The sequence below is a fragment of the Patiria miniata genome, unplaced genomic scaffold, assembly GCF_015706575.1.
Source record: "Patiria miniata isolate m_02_andy unplaced genomic scaffold, ASM1570657v1 HiC_scaffold_6, whole genome shotgun sequence".
NCBI classification, from domain to species: Eukaryota; Metazoa; Echinodermata; class Asteroidea; order Valvatida; family Asterinidae; genus Patiria; species Patiria miniata.
This window is the reverse complement of record NW_024037073.1, coordinates 20245335-20269679: the sequence shown is the minus strand read 5'-3', so window position 1 is coordinate 20269679 and position 24345 is coordinate 20245335. Positions and strand designations below refer to the sequence as shown.

At 39.7% G+C, this 24345-nt stretch overlaps 2 protein-coding genes and 1 pseudogene across 6 annotated transcripts in view; all 3 read left to right on the top strand.

Moving 5' to 3' along the window:
* Positions 1 to 2284, top strand: part of LOC119742569 (peroxisomal sarcosine oxidase-like) — a 45197-nt gene extending 42913 nt beyond the window's left edge. Inside the window, exon 9 of the transcript XR_005272873.1 lies at positions 172 to 2284. The gene's annotated coding sequence lies outside the window, so the exon portion shown is untranslated. The remainder of the gene's footprint in view (positions 1 to 171) is intronic.
* Positions 2285 to 5661: 3377 nt separating this feature from the next.
* Positions 5662 to 9778, top strand: LOC119742466 (annotated as a pseudogene). The gene is made up of 4 exons (XR_005272857.1): positions 5662 to 5983; positions 6690 to 6897; positions 7600 to 7736; positions 8492 to 9778. The product of XR_005272857.1 is annotated as an uncharacterized LOC119742466 (transcript).
* Positions 9779 to 10505: 727 nt separating this feature from the next.
* LOC119742462 (protein pelota homolog) lies at positions 10506 to 24254 on the top strand. 4 transcript variants are annotated; one of them, XM_038218392.1, is made up of 11 exons: positions 10506 to 10830; positions 12635 to 12830; positions 14398 to 14641; positions 15270 to 15360; positions 16768 to 16992; positions 17771 to 17811; positions 19080 to 19200; positions 20446 to 20566; positions 21109 to 21180; positions 22151 to 22257; positions 22725 to 24254. In XM_038218392.1, exons 2-11 carry the CDS (start codon positions 12790 to 12792, stop codon positions 22817 to 22819), a joined length of 1158 nt encoding a protein of 385 aa, XP_038074320.1. In that variant the 5' UTR covers positions 10506 to 10830; positions 12635 to 12789; the 3' UTR covers positions 22820 to 24254. The 4 variants fall into 4 exon arrangements, with proteins under 4 accessions (XP_038074320.1, XP_038074321.1, XP_038074323.1 ...); XM_038218393.1 differs by lacking the exon at positions 10506 to 10830 and adding an exon at positions 10999 to 11082; XM_038218395.1 differs by lacking the exon at positions 10506 to 10830 and adding an exon at positions 11055 to 11074.
* The last annotated feature ends 91 nt before the right edge of the window (positions 24255 to 24345 follow it).

The following is a 24345-nucleotide window of genomic DNA, read 5'->3' as shown; positions in this document are numbered from 1 at the left end:
GGCAGGGACATGTTGCCCCCCCCCCCAACTCATTAAATTTACACCACTTTGTCTCTCGCGCCTCTTTTTCTTTTTTTTTTCTCTTTTTTTTTTTCTTCTTTTTTTTTTTTTTTACTTTTCCGGGGGGGGGGGGGGCAAGTGCCCCCCTTGCCCCCTCCTCGCTACGCCCATGTGCTGAAGCAGTTATGGCCCAAAGTGTTTAGTTTATTTTTGAAAATTAGTAAATATGTGCTTGGTCTGTTGAAACCGGCTATAGGGGCCTGGACGACGATAATTAGCTGAGCTGAAGACGAGGGTAAAAAACTCTCTAACTTTCAACCAAAAATTTGTTTAACAATTTTAATTCATGTTTTGTGAAACACCCCTCTGGCCATGACTATGGTATGTGCCTCGCGCGCTTAGTGCTAAAAATCTCCTTGTATGTGTGACCAGGCACTTTCAGTGCATTGCCCCTTTAAGACTAGTTTAGCTCAATGGTACAAGGAAGGCCCACTGGTTGCCCTAGTAACAGCCACCCACTGGAGTTCATAGACCCTGAGATGTGGTCAGTGTGGTCAGTGTGAACAGTCTGAACTTTCAGCATTTTCATTCTTAGCCATCATCGTGGAAGCATCTATTCCTATGCTCCAGTCGTCCTAGTCAAGAACTCAGTGCTCATTTCCCATCCTTGTTCTGTAAGTTACATATCATTCTTTATTTCTCATTATTACTAGTCTACAGTTCATATTTGTGTTCATAGTTATTATTATTTAGGATGATGATTTAGTGCATTTTAATTGTTGGGATAAGTTTATCACTTTTCGTGACTCCCTGAAACTGTTGGGCAAGTCCACTAGGGATTTATCCATTTCATTTGAGGAGTTCAAGTTCATTGTATTTTGATATTCTCTTATCCTTATCGGATTTCTTACTATTTGATTTACTTTTACTTCTTGCAAAGTTCTTTGCTAGTTTAAGCTAAAGTTTAGTTACTTTTTATCTTTGGGTTATTCTTACTATTTGTTCACTTATTCAGAGTGGTTGAGGTATATTTAATTCTGTAATTCACAATTCAGTTATTAAGTTATTCGCTTAATATTTGAGCAAACTTTGGGGGACTACTCCTTATTAGAAAACATGCAGTTAAAATGAATGTACATATATGGACTATGGAGACCACACCCTAAGACTGCCAGCACTGCATCTTGTGGTTTATCTTGGAAGAAGGAGTATTGGAGTACACCAGCTGGTAGAGTCATTAGGAACCTCCACTCCAGGTTCATAGCTGAGTGTAGAATCTGTGGTTTAAGTTGCATATCAATAACAGGCATAGCTACATGTGTGGGTATAATATCGATACTGTGTGCTGTGTGAGTAGGGTTGTGTACAGCTTCTGGTAATTGCTATGTGATCAGTGCACCAAAGTTGTTGTGAATATTTAAGTAGGTGGATAAAGGAACAACTTGTTCATGGATAATTCTACTTAAGAGCATAATTTCCTCAACCAGGAACCTTTATTCTTTGACGAAAGAATTCAAGAAGTTTGGAATTTGTTTGATTTAATTTTGATTTAACTTTGATTTAATTTTCCTATTTCCTATACTCTAGTTTACTGTAGTTATATACTTTACATAGTTTAATGTTTACTTATTATTGTTTCCTTTCTGTTTTTCATTATAGACTTACCCGTCAACTCTTTTTCTTTGTTGCTGTTAAAATAAACTTGTAAAAAGAACCAATATCCGGGTCACATATGGAAACAGGCAAGCGCGTGGCGCGTACTGCGCGATGTGGTGCAGAACGCAGCAGTGTTTACCTGTGGCTTAAAACTACCCACGTGGCGGCCCTCGGCCAATATGAATGAGCAAACTGTCCCAGGTATTTATGAATGTTCATTTGCGTGGAATTCATAACCCTATGAACAACTCGGAGAAGACACATTTCGGAGTGGAGAATTATAAATTCAATTCATATACATACCTTGATTACCTCACGTGTAAACTAATATGAATGATCACCTTTTAACGTTTTCAAGGATACTTCAAGTTTGATATGTGTGTACAATAACACAATTTGTAAATCTATGCACTGCCAATTGGTTATTCGTATAAAACTATTTTGCTTCAATTTTTATTCGATATAATGTCTCGATTTTATTATATGTATTTAATGAAAGGTACGATTTAAGATATAGTATTGATGGATACTCGATACTTGAGAACAAGAAGAGAGTGTCATACGTGCTGAAATATATAAAAGAAATTGTAAAAACAAATTTGATAAATTAAAGAAACTATGCACACTACACAGTGTTGAATCGCCTTGTGCATTTTATAGCATTGTGTAGATATGATAATTCAATAATTTTATGGGGAGTTGTGCCATATGTTCATTTTTTGGAAGATCATAATACATAAGTAAGGAAATAGATCATATACGTTGCTAACGTATAGCATTTCAAGGGAAATATTCACGTGTCTAACGTACAGGGCGAGTAAAAAAAAAAGCGAAACCCAAACCCCCAAAATTATATTTCATATTTAAAACAAAAAAGTACGTAGCACCAAACATCATAATGACTGGAAAGCCAATTTCATAAGCTACTTTTAGATGAAAAAAATACTGAAATTGCTCAATTCGTTCAAAGAATACATTGTATCACCATTTAAACACAATGACCCTAGAACCGCTTTCGTCCAAAAATGCGATTTCAAGAATCGTCATTACAATTGTCTTCAAACATCACACCAGCGATAAAACCTCATTTTAAAAGTTAAAAATATTCAACAAAGTCCTTTTGAAGGCCCGTTGATTTTTTTTAATCATATTGTTTGCCTATAAACAAGGGTTGCTAATAAGGATATTGTGTACTACAGTTGTCATTTGTTGAAACAAGTATTCTGCGTCATTTTCTTTGTTGTTCCAAACAGAATACACACTAAACTGGGTGGTTTTTTTTTGACGAACGGGTTTTTGGGTCATTGCGTTTAAACAGTGATATTTTTTGAACGGATTGAGCAATTTCAGTAATTCTTTCATCTTAAAGTAGCTTATGAAATTGGCTTTCCAATCATTATAATGTTTGGTGCTACGTACTTTTTTGTTTTTAAATAGGATTTTTTTTTGGGGGGGGGGGGTGGGTCCGCTTTTTTGTTTTACTCACCCTGTATATAAATATATGTTTTCAATACTGGTAAATTCCGAGCACGCTCTCAATGTACTCACAGGAAGGCCCCCTTCAATGGCGTATTTGTGCCCATTATTCAGATAATCCATGATGGGGCAGTTGCTTTGCAATAGCTAGCATAATGCTTTCATCATTCAGTTTTCAAAGCAATACATGAATGCTTAATTAAATCCTTGCAAGTATTAAATAAACAAGTTGAAATATAATCCAGATTACCATTACAAATTACATGTAGTACATTTTCGCATATCAACCATATAAAATAAAGGAGGCAAAAATCATGAAACAAGACTATTCTGGCTTAGCAAATGTTGATAAAATTAAGGATGTTGGCACCGATGCTGATCATCAATGAGAATGCGTATGGAAACTGGAGACAAATGCATTGAGGTACCTGTTTGTTCCGGCCCTTACCGTACCGACTGAAATCTCCTACAAGTACTAAGCAGTTTGAAATGATGTGTTGAGGGGATCGATGCTCATCATTTTCCACCACCCTCAGAGCCTTAGATAGTACCCTCTCCCTGCAGACTTGCTTCATAACCCACTCCCAAAATCATATAGGGCCTAGATGCTTATCACAACCCTTTTGAGTTTTGAGGGTTTTTTTGTCCTTTTTCATGGAGGTTCAAGTTCCGTGCTCTGAATGGTGATAAAACTGCCATATGAGCTATACAAATTATGATACCTGCACAATTCCTAATCCACCCCATGCGATGCTAATTGACTGCTCGAACCGTGAACTATACTTTATGTGATTTTAAGACGCATTTCCAGTGGCCGATCTAGGGGGGGGGGGGGGCAACGCCGTTCAGCCTCTGAAGGGTACTAAAATGGGGCCAAAACTAATAATTGGAATGCTTAGGTTACTAATTTATTCTCAAATTGTCTTAGAATGCGGGAGAAAGCAACTTAGACTAAAAAAAAAGAAAATCTGGGGGGCATGGCCCCGGACCCCCCCCCCCCAAAAAAGGCAGGGCGTGCCTAATTGCCCCCTCCCTGAATCAACTCCGCCGTTAAATTTCTGAAGGCTATAGATCCGTCCGCCCCGCCCTTTGCATGTCTCCTTTGGGGAAAAAAAAATCTTGCCTTTGCGAAATAGTGTATTATTATTAACACAAAGACATTTTTGAAATAACGCAATAGTTGTGCGAAATGACTCGTAGGTTTTTCGAGATAACGCAAGACTTCGTCCCAAGCCCCATGCATTATATTTTCATGTGTTCTTATTCCTCCATGATATTATACACGGCCGGCTGATGATGTTACAAGATATCTACCCGGAAATGGCACAACCTTACCTGTAGCTTGCCTCCGCAGCCGGCGCCTTCGGCGAATTATGATGCGGTGGTTTGTGGGGAACTTTTTCACCATGCAGCGCAGCTAGGAGATGGTCTTAGAATAACCGTAATATAAACCGATTGCAAATAGGGAGACAGTACGAGCCCAATATGAGCCTCGTGATTGGCACTAAGTTTTCAGTACAGTATAGGCGCGCAGCCGTGCGGGGGGGGGGGGGGGGGGTCCCGGTTCGAAGCGCAAGCAGTGGATTCACTTTTTATCTGCCTAGAGGTCCATTGAAATTTTCAAGTACTGATTCAAATATATGGCTTGTTTTGTACTCGGACGTTTCAATTTCTGGCAGTATTGTGGCATTGCAGGCTTTAAAGGCAATGTACAGCATTTGCTTTTGCTGCAATTTTCAGAAATAAATGGACAATGTGTAGACTTTGGGAAATTGTAGGGTCAGAGAATCAGTCTAGCTGACTTGTACCCCTTGACAGGACGGTGTAATCAATTGCAAAGAAAATGCGGAATAACTTAATATCAAAAAATACATGTAGGAGCAGTTTTTGAAAAAAAAGTCAGTTTTCTCCAACGCTGGTCGGCCAACCCGCGTTGGAAAAATACCAGTTTTCTTAAAAATATCAGCACACCAGGAGCCACGATTTTAAAGATGCTTTAGATTATCAGTCCATAACAATCCAGTAAGGTATTTCGTGATACTTGATCCTTTCGTTTTTTGATGTATGCAAAATGTTGTATCTTCCCTTTAATTGCAGCACAAGTTCACTTTTATAAAACGTGCAATTTTTTTCGAAGACACTACAATCCATGGTTTATAGGAATGTCAATGTAGCCATATTTTTTTTGCCTTTTTGATTATCGGGCGGGCCGCGGGATTCTTGACGACCAAACGATGACTTTTGTTTAGTGGCTAAAAATAGAAATGGGCTATTTAAAAGCCATCACGATGATATTACGTTGCCACGTTGGCGCTTGACACACACGCAGAATATTGCATCAGAAAATTTACCCCGCACGGTCCACACTCGCTTGCATCATATTCACCGAATCCGCCCCTTTTTGCGTTTCAAAATATTTACGTAGTTATTCGTGATGCATATTCATTTCGTTGACGCATTTACAGATAGACCAATCGTGTGCCTAGTATGTGACATCATTTTTTATGCCTCGACCAATCAGGTAAAGCCACATCGAGAAAAGGCCGACGTGGCTTCAGTATTTCTACCCGGACAGAACGATCAAAATGTGAGACTAGAAATCGGGAAGATTTACTCAATTTTTCTTACGATCTACGGAGAGCAGTGCTCTTCTTAACATCGGAAAAGATAGAATAAGAACTGTGGGATGTAAGATGGCTACTACGAGAATTATTTTCACTGAGTTACCGGAGGGTATCAAGAGAAGTTTCGGAGTGATGGAACATCAGAACAACACAGTAGTCTCGGGCGCTGCGCCGCGCAAGCGGCAAAGGCTTACGCACTTGTCCCCGGAAGAGAAAATGCTTCGGAGGTTAGTCGGTTTTTTTTGGGTGTGATGACATAGGCATAGGGCTTACCTTCTTGAAACAAAACTGTGGTTATACAGCAAAAATGTTCATTGTTCAACTTGTTGAGTTGTTTGTGATATGTTCCCCTGTTTTTTTGGGGCGTTAATCGTGATCAGCTGGACAATTACGAAACGAAAGTGAAGCATTTGAACAGCTGAGTTTCCAGATGTTTCGAATAAATAATCGATTTGTGTTTGATTTGAAGGCCCACATTACATTAAATTTTAGTAAAATGGTCCCAAGGGCCTAGGTTATTTGAAACTAATCAAGGGATGTTTTTCTATAAATGAATATTTTTTATATTTAGAAAAATGTAATAAACATATTGTAATATTGCCTAATGTTACAAAGTCATGAAAGTGTATGGGAACCAACAGATTTTTGGAAAGTAGGCCCTTTAAAGTTGAAAAAAAAGAAATTGTGTGATGTTTCCTGAACCAAAATTCATAATAAATGATATCCCAACATATTTGCAGTGAATGACCATTAGTTATTGCGGTTAACGAAGGAAGTGGCAGCACAATTACTACATTACCCCTCTCCCCCCCCCCCCCCGAACCCCTCCCCCTCCCAAATAAAAAAAAGAAGATCAGGTCCTATTTGTATTTGTCAAATGTGTAAACATATGATTACTAATTTTCCTATTTAATTAAAACTGCCTTTTTCCAGGAAACTGAAGAACAGAGTAGCAGCCCAGACTGCACGAGACCGCAAGAAGGCCCACATGGACACCATTGAGGAGACCCTTGAGATCACGCAGCTGGCCAACCAAGAACTCATGAATGAGAACGAGGCCTTGAAAGACGAGAACGAGAGACTCGAGAGCGAGAACCAGGAACTCCGACGGAGACTGGGGCTGCTTGCTGATGTCAAAGTGGTACGCAGTTTATGTAAACAAGAAAAGTAAACAACGAGTGACATGTAAACAAGGCATGTAAACAATGAGTGACATGTATGAGAATGACGGGTTGGAAGTTTTTCAGTTAAGGTAATCAGTATTTGCCCCCCCCCCCCCCCCCCCACCCTGCCCCACTCCACCCTGCCCCACTCCACCCCGCCCCACTCCGCCCTGCCCCAATCCACCCCGCCCCACTTCGCCCTGCCCCTTCTCACTAAAACAATTATGGAAAAAATGTTGCAACCTGGCGCCACTTTTTTCTTCATATATCATCTCAATGAAGGTCAGCCATATTGCAAAAACACAACCGCTGAAGTGGCGTCAGGTTGCAACATTTTTTTCCACAATTTTTAATATTCTGTATAAGACAACAGTAGTGTTGGAAAGTGACATATTTGTGATCGATTCATTCACAAACCAATCACCATAATGCAAACATCACAACAGGTTACAACAAGTAATTGTAAGAACAATAACAAAACAGTTCTTTGTGACAGTTTAGTTGAATACGTTGGCACTTGACTGATTGACAGACTTGTGATTGACTTTCCATAATTACATTTCCTGCAAAGTGACAGTTGACCCAACCAAATATGTAGGCTCATCCTGGTATTTTGAAACAACAATTATTTGACACGGTGGTGTAAAGTCTCTTCTTTTTTTCCCTTCCTCAAACTACAGGAGACCAAGACAGAAGAAGATGTGGTCGTCATAAAGAATGAAGTTGGATCACCTGAGTCCGCAGCACTCAACGCACCTCCGCAGCAGGCGCAGATCCAACTGATTTCAGCGTGGCTGGCAACACTTCTCTGCTTGAGGTATGTACTTTTGATTATAACAGTAGTATGGTTTGCAAGATTTGCCCTTAAAATCACTCTATGATGGGGATGCATGACATTTGTAAAGAAAATTGGGTGAAAAGTCATCAATCTCTGAATTTTTGTATTTTGTTGTTAAGTTTGACAGTGTTCTTAAATTCATTATTGATCTTGGTGCAATCAAATTCATTGTCTCTGTTACTGATTTCTAAAAAAAAATAAAGCATTAAATTTGAAAGAAAAAAAACCCCTACACTTAGGCCAAAAAAAAAAAGTCTCCGGTTTCTGGTATGGAGCTTGTCCAAAAAGTGGTGCGGCGACGCGGCTTTTTTTTTTTTTTTACCTGACTTTTTTGCTTCAAATGTCGACTGATGACTGCAAATGGTGCCCGACTAAACTTAGTGCAAATATATGGGAGTTCAGAGAGGCCACATAAAGCTTATTCTCGATCATAACCCCATCTAAAAACACGTTAAAATAGTGCAGCAGCAGAATTCCAGTCAAACCAGTGAGTTTGGCGGTTTTGAGACATCATCTTTCATTGAAAAAAAAACTTTTTCATTTTGCCGACGCGCATGGCTACGGCGACGCGCGCGCATACCAGAAACCGGAAACTTTTTTTTTTTGGCCTTACATACAGGTGTTGATAAATGGCAAACCTAGTAACACAGATAAATAACAAACTCTGTTTAGCCGGAAAGAGTTATGAAATGTCTTCAAGTTTTAAGACCAGTTTCCTAACTTGTCTTCCACAGTCTGACATGCTACTGGGACTGCTTGAAAATCTGGACGCCCAAGACCCAGCGCATTGCCATGTCGGACGAGACTCCTTTGAAGCCGGCCAAGGCCAAGACGGTGCCTACCCAGTGGTGGGGCCCTCAACAGAAGAGTTGGAATCCCTCAAAGAACTGATCCGCTTCGACCATGAGTACGTCAAGAGGCCGCCCGTGCCCACACCCGCCGTGGACATCAAACAGGAGAAAATGGCTCATCTGTCCGCCGCAGAGCCAGAGACTGTAGAGCCGGAAGTAATCTGTCTGGACATGGAGGAATCAGTGATGGACTTGACTCCCAGTGCGAGTTCCCCAGCCTCGGTCGTGGAATTCAGAAGCAACGCAGAGGCTACCTTGCAAGACATGCTGGTCTCGCTGAAAGACGCCTCGCTGTCACTGAACACGAAAGACACCACGGTCCCCAACCTGCTGTCCATCGACGATGACAACGGCGTCTTCGACTGCGACATCTCCGATCTCCTCTCGCTGGACTCTGACATGAAGAGTTGCGACGCCAAGAGCGAGACGGGCAGCTGTGCCGACTCGGCGTTCAGCGACAACCCTGTGTCGCCGTTCAGTGACAGCGCGGACATGTCGCCCAACCTTGGGGACAATATCTGGGAGGAGTCCTTCACTGATCTCTTCCCTTCTCTGGATTACCTGTGAAGAAAAGACTTGAACCGGCTTTACTTTGAAATGTGAATGTGCTGTATTTTACTCTGCACACAAGAACAGTACTTATCCAAACTACATGTGATTAGCTTAAAGCCCAGTTGAACCTTCATTATTTGACAACGCTCATTGCGCCCTCTGCATAGTTGCCTTTAGCTTTGTAAAAATGAATCGCCTACTGATTTGTTCAGCACATGCACATAGGGCCTACATATACAAAAGGTACAATTTCGCAGATGCCATTTTGCCAAAACTTTAGTACAGAAATAATGTTAAACATGACCCCCCCATCTACACTTCAAAGATATTGCTCATCAGTATCTGTCCCTGTATTTATTTCCTTTCGGAATATTTATTATTTTACACATAACCCAGATTTCATTATGAGTGGTTGAAGAACGGTTAAAGATTGATTAACTGTAGTTTAAATCAAATTTAAATTGCTAATTCTATAAAGAGCGACATCATGTAAATATGCGGCGTTGTAATATAGCTTGTTTTCTCCTGTTTGATGTACATACAAAATATATGACAAATATTTAGAGGCGGTGACAGACATCCGGTATGGATGATTAAAAAGGGTGTTGGGAAAATTTACATGTTTTGTCTGTGTGTGATTTGTGTGTTTAAATTTCTGTTTTGAAGCTTAAAATTTATTTTGTTGCGGGAGTCAAAAATGGGTGGCATGATACTGGCTGGGAAAAAAATCCAACTGTGGCGATTCGGGAATTACGTCGTTGCTTAATTTCATCAATGTTAATGAAACAAAGAATTGGAGGGATGAGTTAAAGTGTTAAATTTGTCTGGGATGGGAAGAGTAAATGCCTCTTAAAACCCAGTGTAGTGTGAATTAAGGACCAATCAGACATATTGGTTGTATTGGGCATTGTATTAACATAGATTGGACATTGACAGGTCCTCTATGAGGGTCCATATAAGGTAAAAGGGACTAGATTATCATGGGAGTCCAAATTTCGTATGACACCCCTGAGTTGTTGATTGGAAATTAGTATACCGCTTCCACAGAGCGCCCTCTATGCACGGGGTTGGTTTTGTTTTGGTAAGCTGCTGAAAAAACGGAGGCTAGGGACGTGAAATAAAAGGCTTACCAAAGCATAAGATCCACTTGGTTTTTAGGGGAGTGATCCCCCCCCCTCCCCGAATCCTTGGCTAACCCTAAGGAATGCCCAATCGCAAGATTAATACTCAATACATTCCATATAAACATGATAAAGACTTGAACAAGTTTATGCTAGAAAGCCGCTTCCGGTTGGTTACAATTTATTTCCGGGTTATAGGTTTTCCAAGCCTCGGCTTCATTCCACTATTGGCTATTGCCGATTTTTGGGCCCACAATTTGGGGAAATTGTGATCCCTTTAGGTCCATATTCTGCCTCAAGAACATATACTAAGTAACTAAGAGGCCAAAATTTAGAGTTTTCTACGTCATTTGGACATTGATGGGTTTTTAAAATGATTTTCGAGCCGGATGAAATCCCCATCTGGAACGAAGCCTAGGTTGAGAAAACTCCCGCAGCGTGGCAGGTCATGAAGGTCAACCTGTCACTGCGAAAGTAATTGTCGGCGAAATTTCGGCTATGTTTTCTACCCTTATAGGCCTCAAAAGTTAAGGTTGAATCAACATCACGGTAAGATGTGATAATGTCTTCATTATACATGTGTTTTTGAGCATCGGTAGGACGTAAAATGTTGAAAACTTTGGATGTTAGGGGCAAAGAAATTTTACCGGCTGTTCGCGCGCGCGGTATTGCACCATCACCATGATCACGGTGTCACGATGTAATTCCAGTTTGAAGTTTAAATGTGCAAAAAATGGGGGCGCGCTCTTTAGCTCTTGTCTTAGTTCTTGCACAATTTGTTGAAACGACTGATGTACAACTGTATTGGAATTATTTTTGTGTAGTTATATCCCCCAAAATTAAACATTTTCATTCCCACCTCACAAATTTGAAAAAGCAGTTTATAGGAAAAAAAAATTTAGCCTTGTGGGTTCTCTGGTTTGGTTTAGTCCGAGTAACTTGGACCCAACTTAACGCCTTTTTTAACGTTTGGACATGGTCTGGCGATAGTAAGGTCCAAGCTAATAACGCGACCTAGACAACACAGTCCCAAAAACCAACATTTTCCAACAAAACACATCAGATTTCACCTTCAAAAAGGCCTCCAAATTACTAGATATGCCACCTGAGGTACAAGTAGACATCGATAATTAAGATGGTTGTACTGAAGTTTACTTACGATCCGGAAAAAAGTGAAATTTTCCGTTCATTTCGGAGAGCTCCCCTCGCGATCTTGAACACGTTAAATTTCCGATCGTGTTTAATGTTTGAACGACGCGATTTCTTCTACATGCCCAGCGTACATACATGTCCCCGTATCCCGTGTGCGATTCCGTTACCGAGCGCGCGCGATGCATCGATTATGATAATGATCACGTTTGTAAACACATACATGTGCATTTCGAACTGTAAAAGGGAATCGGGAACCAGCTTGAACTGGTACCCGCCATAAAAGCTGCGCTAGTTCCCGACTCCCTATTATCGTTTGAAATGCACATGTGTTTACAAACGTGATCCAGTCTACTCATTATCATAATCGATGCATCGCGCGCGCTCGGTAACGGAATCGCACTCGGGATACGGGGACCATCGAATGTACGCTGGGCATGTAGAAGAAATCGCGTCGTTCAAACATTTAACACGATCGGAAATTTAACGTGTTCAAGATCGCGAGGGGAGCTCTCCGAAATGAACGGAAAATTTCACTTTTTTCCGGATCGTAAGTAAACTTCAGTACAACCATCTTAATTATCGATGTCTACTTGTACCTCAGGTGGTATATCTAGTAATTTGGAGGTCGTTTTGAAGGTGAAATCTGAAGTTTTTTGTTGGAAAATGTTGGTTTTTGGGACTGTGTTGTCTAGGTCGCGGTATTAGCTTGGACCTTACTATCGCCAGACCATGTTCAAATGTTAAAAAAGGCGATAAGTTGGGTCCAAGTTACTCGGACTAGGTTTGGTTGGGGCCTACACAAGTACAAGTATTGAGAGTCCCAAATTTTCGGACTAGGCGGCAGGCCTAGGCCTACTTATTACTGTTTACTAGGCCTACTAGTGAAGAAGTGGGTAGCCCCATTCTGGTGAAAAGAAGTTACTGGACAGTACTTTGCACCAGGGGGCTATATTGCCATTTATTTTGGGGGTCTACTTCTAATTTATGTGGATTCTTTTAATACATATTTTTCAATTGGACTGCATTGTATTTAAATATGAACAGGCATGCAACTTTTCCTCGGATCCGCAGATTTCGTCGTTTTTTACTTCTAAAGATTACCATTACAAATCGACTTTCCTCGTTTTTTTTCTTCTAAATTCTCAGTTCATGCCTGTAATGAAACCTTTCATGTACATGTATTTATTGTTTTGTTTTTCAGATGTAACTTCTTCATGAAAAATGGAAGTAGCCGTTGGAATTCAAAACAAGAAAACAGATCAACTTCATATTCACTAGGGCAGTTCAAGTATTACTTAGTGCGAGGACCATCAGTTTCGTCTTTGAACCACAGCATAGAGCATCGTCTTCAGCAAGATGAAGCTTGTCAGCCGAGATCTTGAGAAAGATGGTGCTGGGTAAGAACTCGACTCGTAAACACTGGGCCCCTGGATATGACTTTGTCTAATCCAGGGCTAATGGAACATCACATCTGCTGAAAATTCACCCTTGGCTACTTTTGTGTGACAGTAACTCTAGATTACTTCTCGTGCAGGATTTGTCTTACAGTTTACACCAGAAATAGGAGCCCAAGCTAAGCAAGTGTATTAAAGCTGATTCCAGAGTGCACTAATTTCTATTGAGTTGATTCAGTTGATTGAACAGCTATAAAGTTTGTAGAATAAGCTGTAGTGGTAACCTGATGAAAATGAAAAATCTACTTTTGCCGTTTGACTTATTAACCTCACATGTATTACAAAAGTACATGAAACAAGCAGCGCCAGTCTCTAAATGGCACACATTCTTGTTCCATAGTTGTGGGGACATCAGAAAGTCCCCACAACTCAGGCCTATAATTACCCTCCCCATAATGCGGTGATTGCCTGCCCAGTCTTACGGCCTGAAATCCCCCAAAATGTTATGTTTTGGGTTGTTTACTTAGGCCCCCAAAAAAGTAGTTCTGCTTTCGGTTTCCCTACCTACCCTATTGTGACAGCCCCTACCCTCATTTTTTTTATTGGAAAAATGAGAAAAACCTCCCAAATCCATAAGTTTCTACTTTACCCTTGACCACACGCAGACGCCTCCATATGATCGTACACACAAAAAAAACACTGGCAAAAAAAAAAATTCCCTACCTACCGGTACTCACCCTAGTTTGGAATGCCATGTAATCGGAAGCAGAACTATCATTTTTTTTGGCCTTATCCTATTTTAAAGGTCTGGTTGAAAGGAAACTAACATAATGCCTTACCGTTCCTGGGAAAATAAAAAAAAAACCAACTGGTTGTTTTCATCAGATGCGGCAGACATTTTGTGGCACATGCATACGTAATTGAAGCCGTGTCCATTCAATGTATGGTCACGTTGTGTGTGTGTGTCACATAATACATACAGTACCAATACACAAATGTTGTTTCTCGCACGTCCGCAGAATGCGATGCACTGTGCGGCAGGATTCACAACTAGCACTCAACAGCTCGATTTTTGAGAGTCGAAATGTTGACACCCGAATAACACAAAAACGCCTAGTTTTTAAAGGATGGTTGTGTGGACGTTTATTTCCTTCTTTTAAATGCTCTTTCCAATAAATATAATTTTATTTAAAATGTGGGTTCAAGTCCAACCTGGGGTTGTGGTGCGTGTGCCCTTGGGTAAGGCACTTTGTCACACATTGCTTCTCTCAACCCAGGAGTAAATGGGTACCTGCGAACTACGAAGGTACGGGCCATATGCGCTGATATTGAGCTGCTGCAGAAGTGGTCTTGTGGCTTGGTGAACAGGGATAATAATTGTAAAGCGCTTTGACACCTTTGGTATATGAGGCGCTATATAAGCACCACATTATTATTATTATTATTATTATTATTATTATTATTATTAAGCAAGTCTAATTAACAAGTGACAGTCGGTCAGTGAGTCAATCAGTGGGTCAGTAAGTATGACCATGATTTTAATTAGATATTCTTGCCTTGGTTCTCACAGGCAAGTGACCCTCGTCCCAGAGGAGTCAGAGGACATGTGGCATGCCTACAACCTAGTCCGGGCCGGTGACAGCCTACGGTCCACCACGGTCCGTAAAGTGACCACCGAGTCCTCCACGGGCAGCAGCAGCAGCAACCGTGTCCGCACCATGCTGACCATCTCGGTGGAGGTCGTGGACTTTGACGTGCAGGCCTGCGTGCTAAGGGTCAAAGGTCGCAACATCCAGGAGAACCAGTATGTCAAGGTCAGGAAATTATGATTATGACTTTTGTGATTTATACCGGTACGTGGTTATTCACTTCAGTTAGTTTCAACTCAATTTCAGGTTATATTTTTAGACACCCTATTAAAACAGTTCAAGTGATATTCACAAGCAAACTACAAATCACTTTCCCTCTCTCTGACGGGCAAATTCAACAAAACCACCCCAGCAGTCAAAAGAAATCAAGTGACTTGCTCTTAAGCCGGCCTCAGGTCGACCCACGATTTGTTTGCGCCACGACGAAACCGTCGGCATGAAGCCGAAGAATAATGCTCAGGTCACAAAACTGAGAAATCGTGTGATGGTCGCGGAACACGTCGCAGAAGTTGAAATTGTTCTACTCTTGCGACTGTTGATTTTTTTTAGCACCGGCTGATGCCGATTGTCATAATATCGTCGCAGTGCCTATAAATAATATGATCTGACTGTTGGTAACCAGCCTGTGTAAAAGTTATGGCAGGGGAAGTGGATTGAATATCTAACTGTCTGTGACCGATAAAACAGTTATAACATGTACAAACCTCTGTCTCAGGGAAGGAATTCCTGTTTGGCATCGTACAGTTACTTCTCTTTGAATACAAGTAATAGCTAGAGACATCTTTCTTTACAGATGGGAGCCTACCACACGTTAGATTTAGAACTCAATCGTAAATTCACGCTTGCCAAGCAGTTATGGGATGTGATTGACTTGGAAAGAATAGGTGAGTTGGGTTTCTATTTCCTTATTCTACCACGTGATTTTTTGTTGTAATATTAAACTTTAACCCTTCTCCGTTTCACACCACATTTGTGAGGCATTCTGGAAAAATAAGACAGAAGTGGGCAGAGGTCGAAATGAGGGTTTGCAGGTATTAGGATAGAGAATAAAATTCTCCTTTCAATACTGTTTGTTGCACTTCAATCGGACATTCCGTTGACAAGTTATGGCTGTTTAAAGTTTGCATTTATCGACATGTCAAAAAAGCCAAATACTGTTGTGCTATTGGCAAGGCAGTAGCATGGCGTTTGGAACAGGCCCACTTTGTGAACCCTATTGTGATTGAAGTAGGGGTGTGCATTTACTGTCTGAGAGGTTTAATACAAAGTAATTTGTAAAGTTGGTTATAGGTACCCGATCCCACAATCTGGAACCAGTTCCTGACATCAACGGTCGAGTAATCGGGTACCCGGTTTCGATGCACAGCCCTAGATTGAAGTGTGAATAGATTTGTTGGGGACTTTGGTGTTCCACAGAGGTGTATGCAGAGTTCGACCTTAACTTTTTTGTTCACTAGCCAGCCGGGCTACTGAAACAGACTCTTAACTAGCCCGCTGGCAGTTTCACTAGCCTGCATGTTTTTCTTTAATAGAGTGTCTCATAAACAACAATGTGCATACATGTAAATCGTGTATCCTGATGCAACTTTGTCAGAGTTTTTCATAAACAGATCTAATAATTTAAACCTATACAGTTAATAAAATTAGACACAAATTGATACGGGTTTGCTTTCCGAATATAATAATTTAGTTCTTCCTGTCCTTACATCTTTGCAGTAGCCCAATAATGTTTGACTTGCCAGCCGGGCCACTTAAGGCATAGTTTGACTAGCCCGCTGCTGTTTTGACTAGCATTTAGCTGATAGGCTACCGCTAAAGTCGAACACTGGTGTATGATATTCTAAAAACACTTTCTGTAAAATACCTTCTACATATCTCTATAATCCAGATTGTCTCTAACACCCTAGATTCAAACTGGATTTGAGTCTCGCTGAACCAAAACTGTATTATAAGCGACTCCAGTCGACCCAAATTTTTATTTCGTTTCAGACAAGCAAAATTTGAATGCCAACCTCCATTGACTGGACTCTGGAGTCGTTTCGGATTGACCCTTTAGTCACAGTGGCGCCCGAAACCGCCCTGCCTATTACTCACTGTTGCGCCCAAAACCGCCCTCTATGGTTTCATTGATTCTTCAGTGAATAAACACAATGTACTACAATGTAGTACATGTACTAATGGGTTAATGATTTTAGTGTGATTCTGCAATGCCATTCTGAAATGGGTACCTAAGAAGCTAACAGTTCCCTTTGTGTCATTTTAAGAAAAAAAAACCCTAATTTTTCCTTCAGAAATGGCCTGTGACATCGCGCAAACGGCCGACGTGGCTGCGGTCGTCATGCAAGAGGGGCTGGCCCTCATCTGCCTGGTCACACCCAGCATGACAATGGTACGGGCCAAGATCGAGCACAACATACCACGCAAGCGGAAAGGCTCGTGCTCGCAGCATGACAAGTCCCTGTTGCGCTTCTACGATGCGGTCATGCAGGCCATTCTCAGGCACATCAACTTTGATGGTGAGTATCATACGACTTTATGAATATTCTTTTGGACTTGATATGGGACTCAACGTCAGGGGTCGAAGTTTGGTTAGAGATCCATAAACATCTGTGGGCCGTTGATCCTTTTTGTCAACTTTGGAACTTTAAGAGCACTCTAATTTATTGAGGATTTGGACACTGCATGTGACAGCACAAAATGGATTGTACTATTTCATTTTATCCAAGCACTTTCAAAGAAAGACGCCTTTGAGGATGTTTCTAATTATTACTTATATTAGTTACATAATGGACAAATTGATTAGAGATGGTACCTCAAGGTTCTCGGAAAAAAAATGGACTTTTTCTCCTAACGACTTTTTAATTTGTATGTTTGGTTTTAATAAAAAAAAAAAAACTACTTGTTTCCAATTTTGGGCAACTGCAACCTTCTGAAAAGGAATTTCATTTTGCGAACAAATGAACCGCCCTGCGAGAGCCCAATTATTGTCTGGCAGCCAATAGTTCGATTTTTGTGAAGAAATAATTCAATAATTAAACGTTGGTCAATTTTTTTCACTCGATGTCTCATTCAAAAGTGTTAAACCTTAAATTCTTAGGAAAATAGCAATTGAAAAAACAAATCTGTTTTTTTTTTCAATATGAAACTTGAAAATAGCACGGGAAACACATCTTTAAACTTACTGGAGTATCCGATTCCATACAATACTTTTCTGCACCTTTGACATATGTACAATGTGTGTTGAATTTAACTTCGTATTTTCAGGGTTATGTTTGATTTCTTTTCTGTGAACAGTTGTGAAGTGTGTGCTGGTAGCAAGCCCAGGCTTTGTTAAGGTAATTGTTCTATTTGTGGGAATACATCATCATTCTGAGTATTTGTTTGTTGTGTGATTGCTTTGGGTAGGAGACAGTGGGTCTTAAAGGGAATATACATCATTTGCTTTTGCTGTAATTTTCAGAAAGGGATGGAATTGGGGGGTTGGAAATATAAAGCAAATATAATTACACTGACTTTTTGGAGGTTTTGGGTTCGAAAATGCTATAAAAACCAAGAAAAACGATCATTTTCCTGTAGTCTGGTTCCCTGACTCCATATAAGAAGAAACAGAGCAGTTTACATACATTGGGGAATTGTAAGGTCAGGGAACCAGTTTAGCTGGCTCGTACCCGTTCATAGATTTGTAATCGATTGCAAACAAGTGCAATGGTCAATTGGGGCCAGTATTTGAAAAAAAGCCAGTTGTTTCCAACGCTGATCGGCCGATCAGCGTTGGAAATTGATACAAAAATACCACTTTTCTTGAAAATGACAGTATACCAGGTGCCATAATTTTACAGGATGCTTTAGACTGTCATTTACCAACATCCTATTAAGGTATTTTGTAAAAACTTGGTAATTTTATTTTTCGATGTTTGCAAATGTTGTATATTCCCTTTAAGAACTTTATTGTCTCCTTTTAAAGGGCCCAAGCAATGCAATTTTTTTAAAAGTGCAATCCTTGAAAATGCACCTTTGTATCCCATTTAACCTTATTTTCAATTATCGTGTTGCCATTTTCAAGGGTATTTTTTATTTTGGTGCCTTTTTGGTTTTTATGCTAATGCAAATTTCCATATTCATGAGCAAAGGTGTGATATCATTTCAGGCAGAAACCTCAATGTCACAGCTATTTCAGCATCAAAACGTGCCAGAATTTTGGATGTTTTGCCGTTATAAATTTTCTTTTCTTTGGTGATTCATTGTAATGTCAGTACATGTTGTAAACCAATGAGCAAACTTTTCTCACAAGTGTTTTCAATAAGCAAATTTTCTGGTTCACAATTTGAACAGAAAACCCATAAACTGAACAGTGTCCTCCTGAAATGACATCACAGCAAAAGCGCCCTCAGTTGTCTGGAAAAGCATGGACAATTTTAAATGTTTAAAGAAGTACACTTTTCAGTAAAATTAACCAAAAAGGGATGTCAAATAGTTTTCATACATTTAATAGGAGAAGAAAGTTGCACAAAATGTGTTCCTTAGAAAAAGGTCATCTCATGGACCCTTTGAGGAGTTTGTATTTGAAGCAGTCCAACATCACATTGGATTGATTTTGTTTCAGGACCAGTTTTGCGAGTACATGTTCCAAGAAGCCGTGAAACTGGAGACCAAAGTTCTCCTTGAGAACAAGCCCAAGTTTCTGCAGGTTCACTCCTCCTCCGGACACAAGCACGCTCTCAAAGGTGAGTTTGACATCACTGTGATTTTAACTTAATAAAAAAAATACTAGTGTCCATTGCGCATTCTTTTTGCACTGTCGTAAAAAAAATCATCATGCAGAATAGTATTTGTGAGCCAGCTAGTACCTGACTTAGTAGAGTTATGCTGGATTCAGGATTGTACAGCCTATAGCCACCATTATTTCATGTTGACCTTCGTATCCCAATTTTGGTCAAGTACAAAACATACATGTGCTATTTGTTCAAACATAGAGTGGACCATTTGCAGCTATCCAAAAAGTAACCGACCAAATTATTGTTGAAAAGCATACTTGGTTTGAAGATAGTAATGGCACTAAACTTCCTGCGAAACTATTCTTTCAGGCATGCTGTCATTTTGAAGAAAACATTAAAAGATGGTTATTTCCAAAGATGTGTCAAGTGACACATTTTTGGAAATTTCCGTTTGTAGTTGGTTTGTAAACTTGTGCAAATCTGTGAATGGATGCAAGTGTTGACGCGACGCGAATGCGCGCAGCTGCTATTATTCGTCGGTTAAGGGTGTGTCGTCACGCAGGCTGAATGAGAATCATGTTTCAAATGCTGATTTCGGGATTTTGTCATGAGAGGGCGCAATTCAAATTATAACGTGGCAACTTTTGAACTCGAGTTGTTTGAACAACTTTTGAAGTCGAGACCCAGAATATTTGTTTTCTCGAAATATACAGCATTTCATCAGGTGAGTTGTTGAGCACCCATCTTTTTAGATTTTGAGCACTTCTGTTGCTTCAAACGAAAAAAAATGCACAAATGACAAATGGTGCATTCTATCTTTAATGCACAGCGATGGATTATAGAAGCTTCTGGAAGCGTCCCATCAAAAATCCAGATAGTTTGTGTAATCTCTTCATCACCAGCCTGGAACATCTCAACCTCCCAGTACAGTCTCTGTAGTTCCCCTAAGAAACAGCAATACTCCCTGACCCAATTTCTGCCCTTCACCTTCTAATTAAGTTTAGCTGTTTCCTCCTTCATACAGTATCCACCTTGTTCTTTTAATTTCGGTTTAGGAATCCCTTTTGTACAAAAGACAACCCTGCTCAATTCTTTTAACCCCATTTTTTCCCCCCAGTTATTTTTCAGTTTGGGTCAGATAGTATTCGTGTCTTACACTTTCTCTATTTCATTCCCAAAGCTTACAACCCAAAATATTCTATTTGATTGAGTCATTCAATATAATCTGATTTGTGTTTTCCCATCACATCGTAGAGGTATTATCCAACCCAGCAGTCACAGCGAGGCTGGCCGACACGAAGGCAGCAGGAGAAGTGAAGGCCCTAGACGCATTCTATACCATGCTGCAGAATGAACCAGATAGGGCTTTCTATGGGTAAGCTCTTCAAAAAATCTATATATCATCTATTCAAGTTCTGATGCTTATTTTGTTTTCTCTAAAAGATGAAGGATGAAGTATTTTATTTCAGGTTAAATTTCATGAAGGGAGAAGAAGTCTGAGTTGGGTACTCCTGTTTTCCTTAAGTTATCTTTGCAAGCCTCACTAAAAATGTAATCAAAAATTTTCAAATAAATCACAAAGGGAAACTGACTAGGTGCTTTATAATATTTTTTTCAAAGTTGAACCTGCGACCCCCGGACTGCTGTTCCGGTGCTCAACCAGTCAAATTCTTTGTTCGATTTTGACAAAAAAAATTTTTTTTAAAAATGTTAAAAATCATATATCAAAGGTACAATCTCCCAGAAATTTAATACACTTTACTATTGGGTATGCCCATTTTTCTTTTCAAATATCCAAGATTTGCCCTAGTGTTGTTTATATAGATACATTATTAATCCTTCTTGCATTAACCTGATTCATGTTGTTGTCTTGTTTTCATTTTTCATGCTGGTTCATTTTCTCATTTGACTACACAGTATCAACCAGGTAGAGACAGCCAATGCTGCCATGGCCGTTGAGACGTTACTCATCAGCGATCAACTCTTCAGGTAGGTTTTTACTCAAGGATATCAGTTCAAATTATTGGGTCATTTTCTTAAAAATGGCCTTATCCTGTATTTAGCTGGTATATACAGGGTGAGTCAAAAAGAAAGTGACCTCGGATTAGTGATTTTTTTCTTCTTAAAAAGCAATTAAATTTGACACACCAACGTATCATATATTAAACCAGCATGTTCTTCCACTCATTTGAAATAAGGAATTACTGAAATTGATCCTTGTTATGAGTGGTTATGCATATTTTACTAAAAGAATCCATTTTTACAGCTGGCCATGGAATACCATTGGAAGCTATTGAGCCGAATGAGAACCACAGATTACACACGTGCATTCAGATACAAATGAGATTTTTATAATTTTTGTCAAGACTGAAGCATTATTTTTACTGTCAGACTTTGTATTTTGAATTTGAGGAATTATTTTCTGAAAAAAAATGATAATTTTCATCTGTCTTCCTTTGCAAATTTCTTTCATTCTTGAAAGCAGGAAAATGCCCTTGTTTCATTGTGTTTAAACAATAAATGATCATTGGTGGACAGCTGGATTTGTGATGTTTGTATTGAAACAGACATAGCTTGTGAACTTAGAATGCAAATTCCATGAAATGTTGACAGTTACTCGTCAATAATATGTACTTTATTCCTATGTTATTTTTATTAAATGGAGTGAGCCGCATATTTTTAAAAAATTTGTTTTTCTCATTAGCTCACTTTCTTTTTAACTTGCCTTTATATCTTTGAATTAATAAAAGATCAGGAATTCATAACACTTACTGTAATTGATTGGTTCCCGAGTTTCTGTCAAATTGCTATGTATGATACAATTCTTGATTTCTTATGATTGTCCAACACAAATCCCGTGTTGTAATTCCTCTGTCCACCGCCAATACTACTATTTTCAGTTTGGTTAAGTTAGTTGTCATTCATCATGATGAGGTCATCCATATCTTTGGCTTGTCAGATCACAGAAGATTGCTGAGAGGCAGCGGTACGTTGCCTTAGTGGAGAGTGTACGAGAGAACGGGGGAGATGTCAAGATATTCTCAAGTCTCCACGTGTCAGGCGAACGTAAGTTTCAAGATCAACTACGAAGTTTCCAATAGAAGCAAAATTACAACACAACACACCGTAAAGTATTTGCCTCAAAAACGCAACTAAAACTGACATTGTTCATATACTATCAAGTCGTTAATACTCTGTTGTTCATTGTGTGCGTGCGATACCACGCAAATGCATTTGGAAGCGTCCATCTTATGTCAACCCCCTCCCCCCCCCCAAAAAAAAGGGGTAACACACTGCTGTGCCTATGTGCAAAAGGAATACCGTTTTGCATCATGTGGTGACTGTTTTCCCTTTATGCAGTGTATTTTGAAATGTAGAATCATATAGATTTTTTTTTAACGAAATATTTCTCTTGCATTTCAAGAGGAAAGACATCCAGAGTTCTGTTTCTGCCATTTAGGGTTGGATGACGTAGTTGGAAAGTAAACATAGATGGTTAATTTTATTTTGATATGCATTCTATCTCCCCACAGAACTCACCTTGCTCACCGGAGTGGCGGCCATATTGCGCTTCCCCATGCCAGATATCGAAGACATAGATAACGACTCCAGCTCAGACGAAGACTGAAACTATTTAAAGTTCTATTAGAGAGATTTTATCCCGGGTTTTCCGAAACCAATTGTGTAAAAAAATAAAAAGAGTTCTGCTAGAGATTTCAAGGAGACAGACATGTTTGTCTTGTTCCCTGAAGTAGGGGTATAGCTGATAATGTTAAGCGTTTCATGATGTAACAGGTACCAGTCTTTTGGTCAGGCTTTTGCCTCGAGGCCTGTCAGAAACCTGCAATCAAAGCCATGGCTTTGTCTGCGGTCAGCTTGAACCCACGTAGTTGTAATTGGCAAAGTCCAAGTACAGTTTTAATTGATGACAACTGACTAGTAGAACTGTGACTTATTTCTGCACATTAATAGCCATGTGCGAATGCTCCTTGTCAAGCTAAACTTCTTGGTCTTGCTTCCCTATTGTGCATTATGACACATGGGGCTTTAGGTGAGCATGGACTGTCTAGTTCCCAGACCTATTTGCTTAAAAACTCAATGATTCTTGAGTCTTGAGTTCTGAATGGTTAACTCAACTCAACTGGTGAAAACTGGTGTGCAAAGGAATAGATGTTTTCATCGCCCACAACTATTGTAACCAGTGATGCGACTGGCATTGTAATCTAGTTCCAAATAGTCAGCCAGATGAGTCCAACTCGAGTATGGTGGTCGACTAGTGTGGACTGAAGCAAAGACAGCCGAATTATGGATAACCATTGCTGTGGCCTAAACCTGCTTGACAAAATCTCTGGACAGAAGATTCGGCTGTGGATTGGGCTCCAACTATTCAACTTGACTGTTTTGTAGCTAGGGCTAATTCGGTGTTGAGATTGACATACTACAGTTAAGATTGTTTATCGTTAGCGAATGTCAAAAATGTCTGTTTCTTTGGAAATCATTCCATGTAGAGTCTCGTTGTAACGGTTCCACCACAGCCTTTTGCTGTCTACCAAGAAGGCTTTGCCTGTGCTGATTCATCATGTCTATGGCAAATAGGCACTGTATGATCGTTTCTTTCTCATGACCGGGGGGAAACGATAACTCACGGAATCACTTCGGCTGACTTGGTCATTTTGAAACAGAATTTTTTACACACTTGGAGAATTTTTAAAATATATCTGGTCGTCTTTTTTAAGGAAAAAGCAGGGAAATTTAAAAAACTTCCTTACAACTATCAAAGGATCTGTATATAGACAAACATTACTCAAACTGTGCGCAGTAATTCACCCAAAGTTACAAGCAGTGATTTACCCAACGTTGCACCAAGTAGTGCTATTTATTGGAAGATAAAAAAAAAGAAGCTTGCTACCTTTGCAGTACTCACATGCTGCACTGATGATTATGAAGATAGTTGTACAAATATAAATGCAAAATGCAGCAGAGGCCATTTAACATTATATCCAGGTTTGTAAAATGTATCGTGAGTAATTTATGAAATAAAATTTATTGTTCAGTATATTTAATCCAAAGTTCCTAAAGTTGTTCATTTACATGGTGTAAGTTCCTGTGGGAATGACTGACTCTAATAATTAAACAAATTTAAAAAAAAAGTTC

Coding starts and splice junctions, on each gene's coding strand:
- LOC119742462 (XM_038218392.1), top strand. CDS start 12,790: ATGAAGCTTGTCAGCCGAGATCTTGAGAAAGATGGTGCTGG. Junction 15,361..16,767: donor GATTGACTTGGAAAGAATAG/GTGAGTTGGGTT, acceptor TTTTTCCTTCAG/AAATGGCCTGTGACATCGCG. Junction 16,993..17,770: donor CAGGCACATCAACTTTGATG/GTGAGTATCATA, acceptor TTCTGTGAACAG/TTGTGAAGTGTGTGCTGGTA.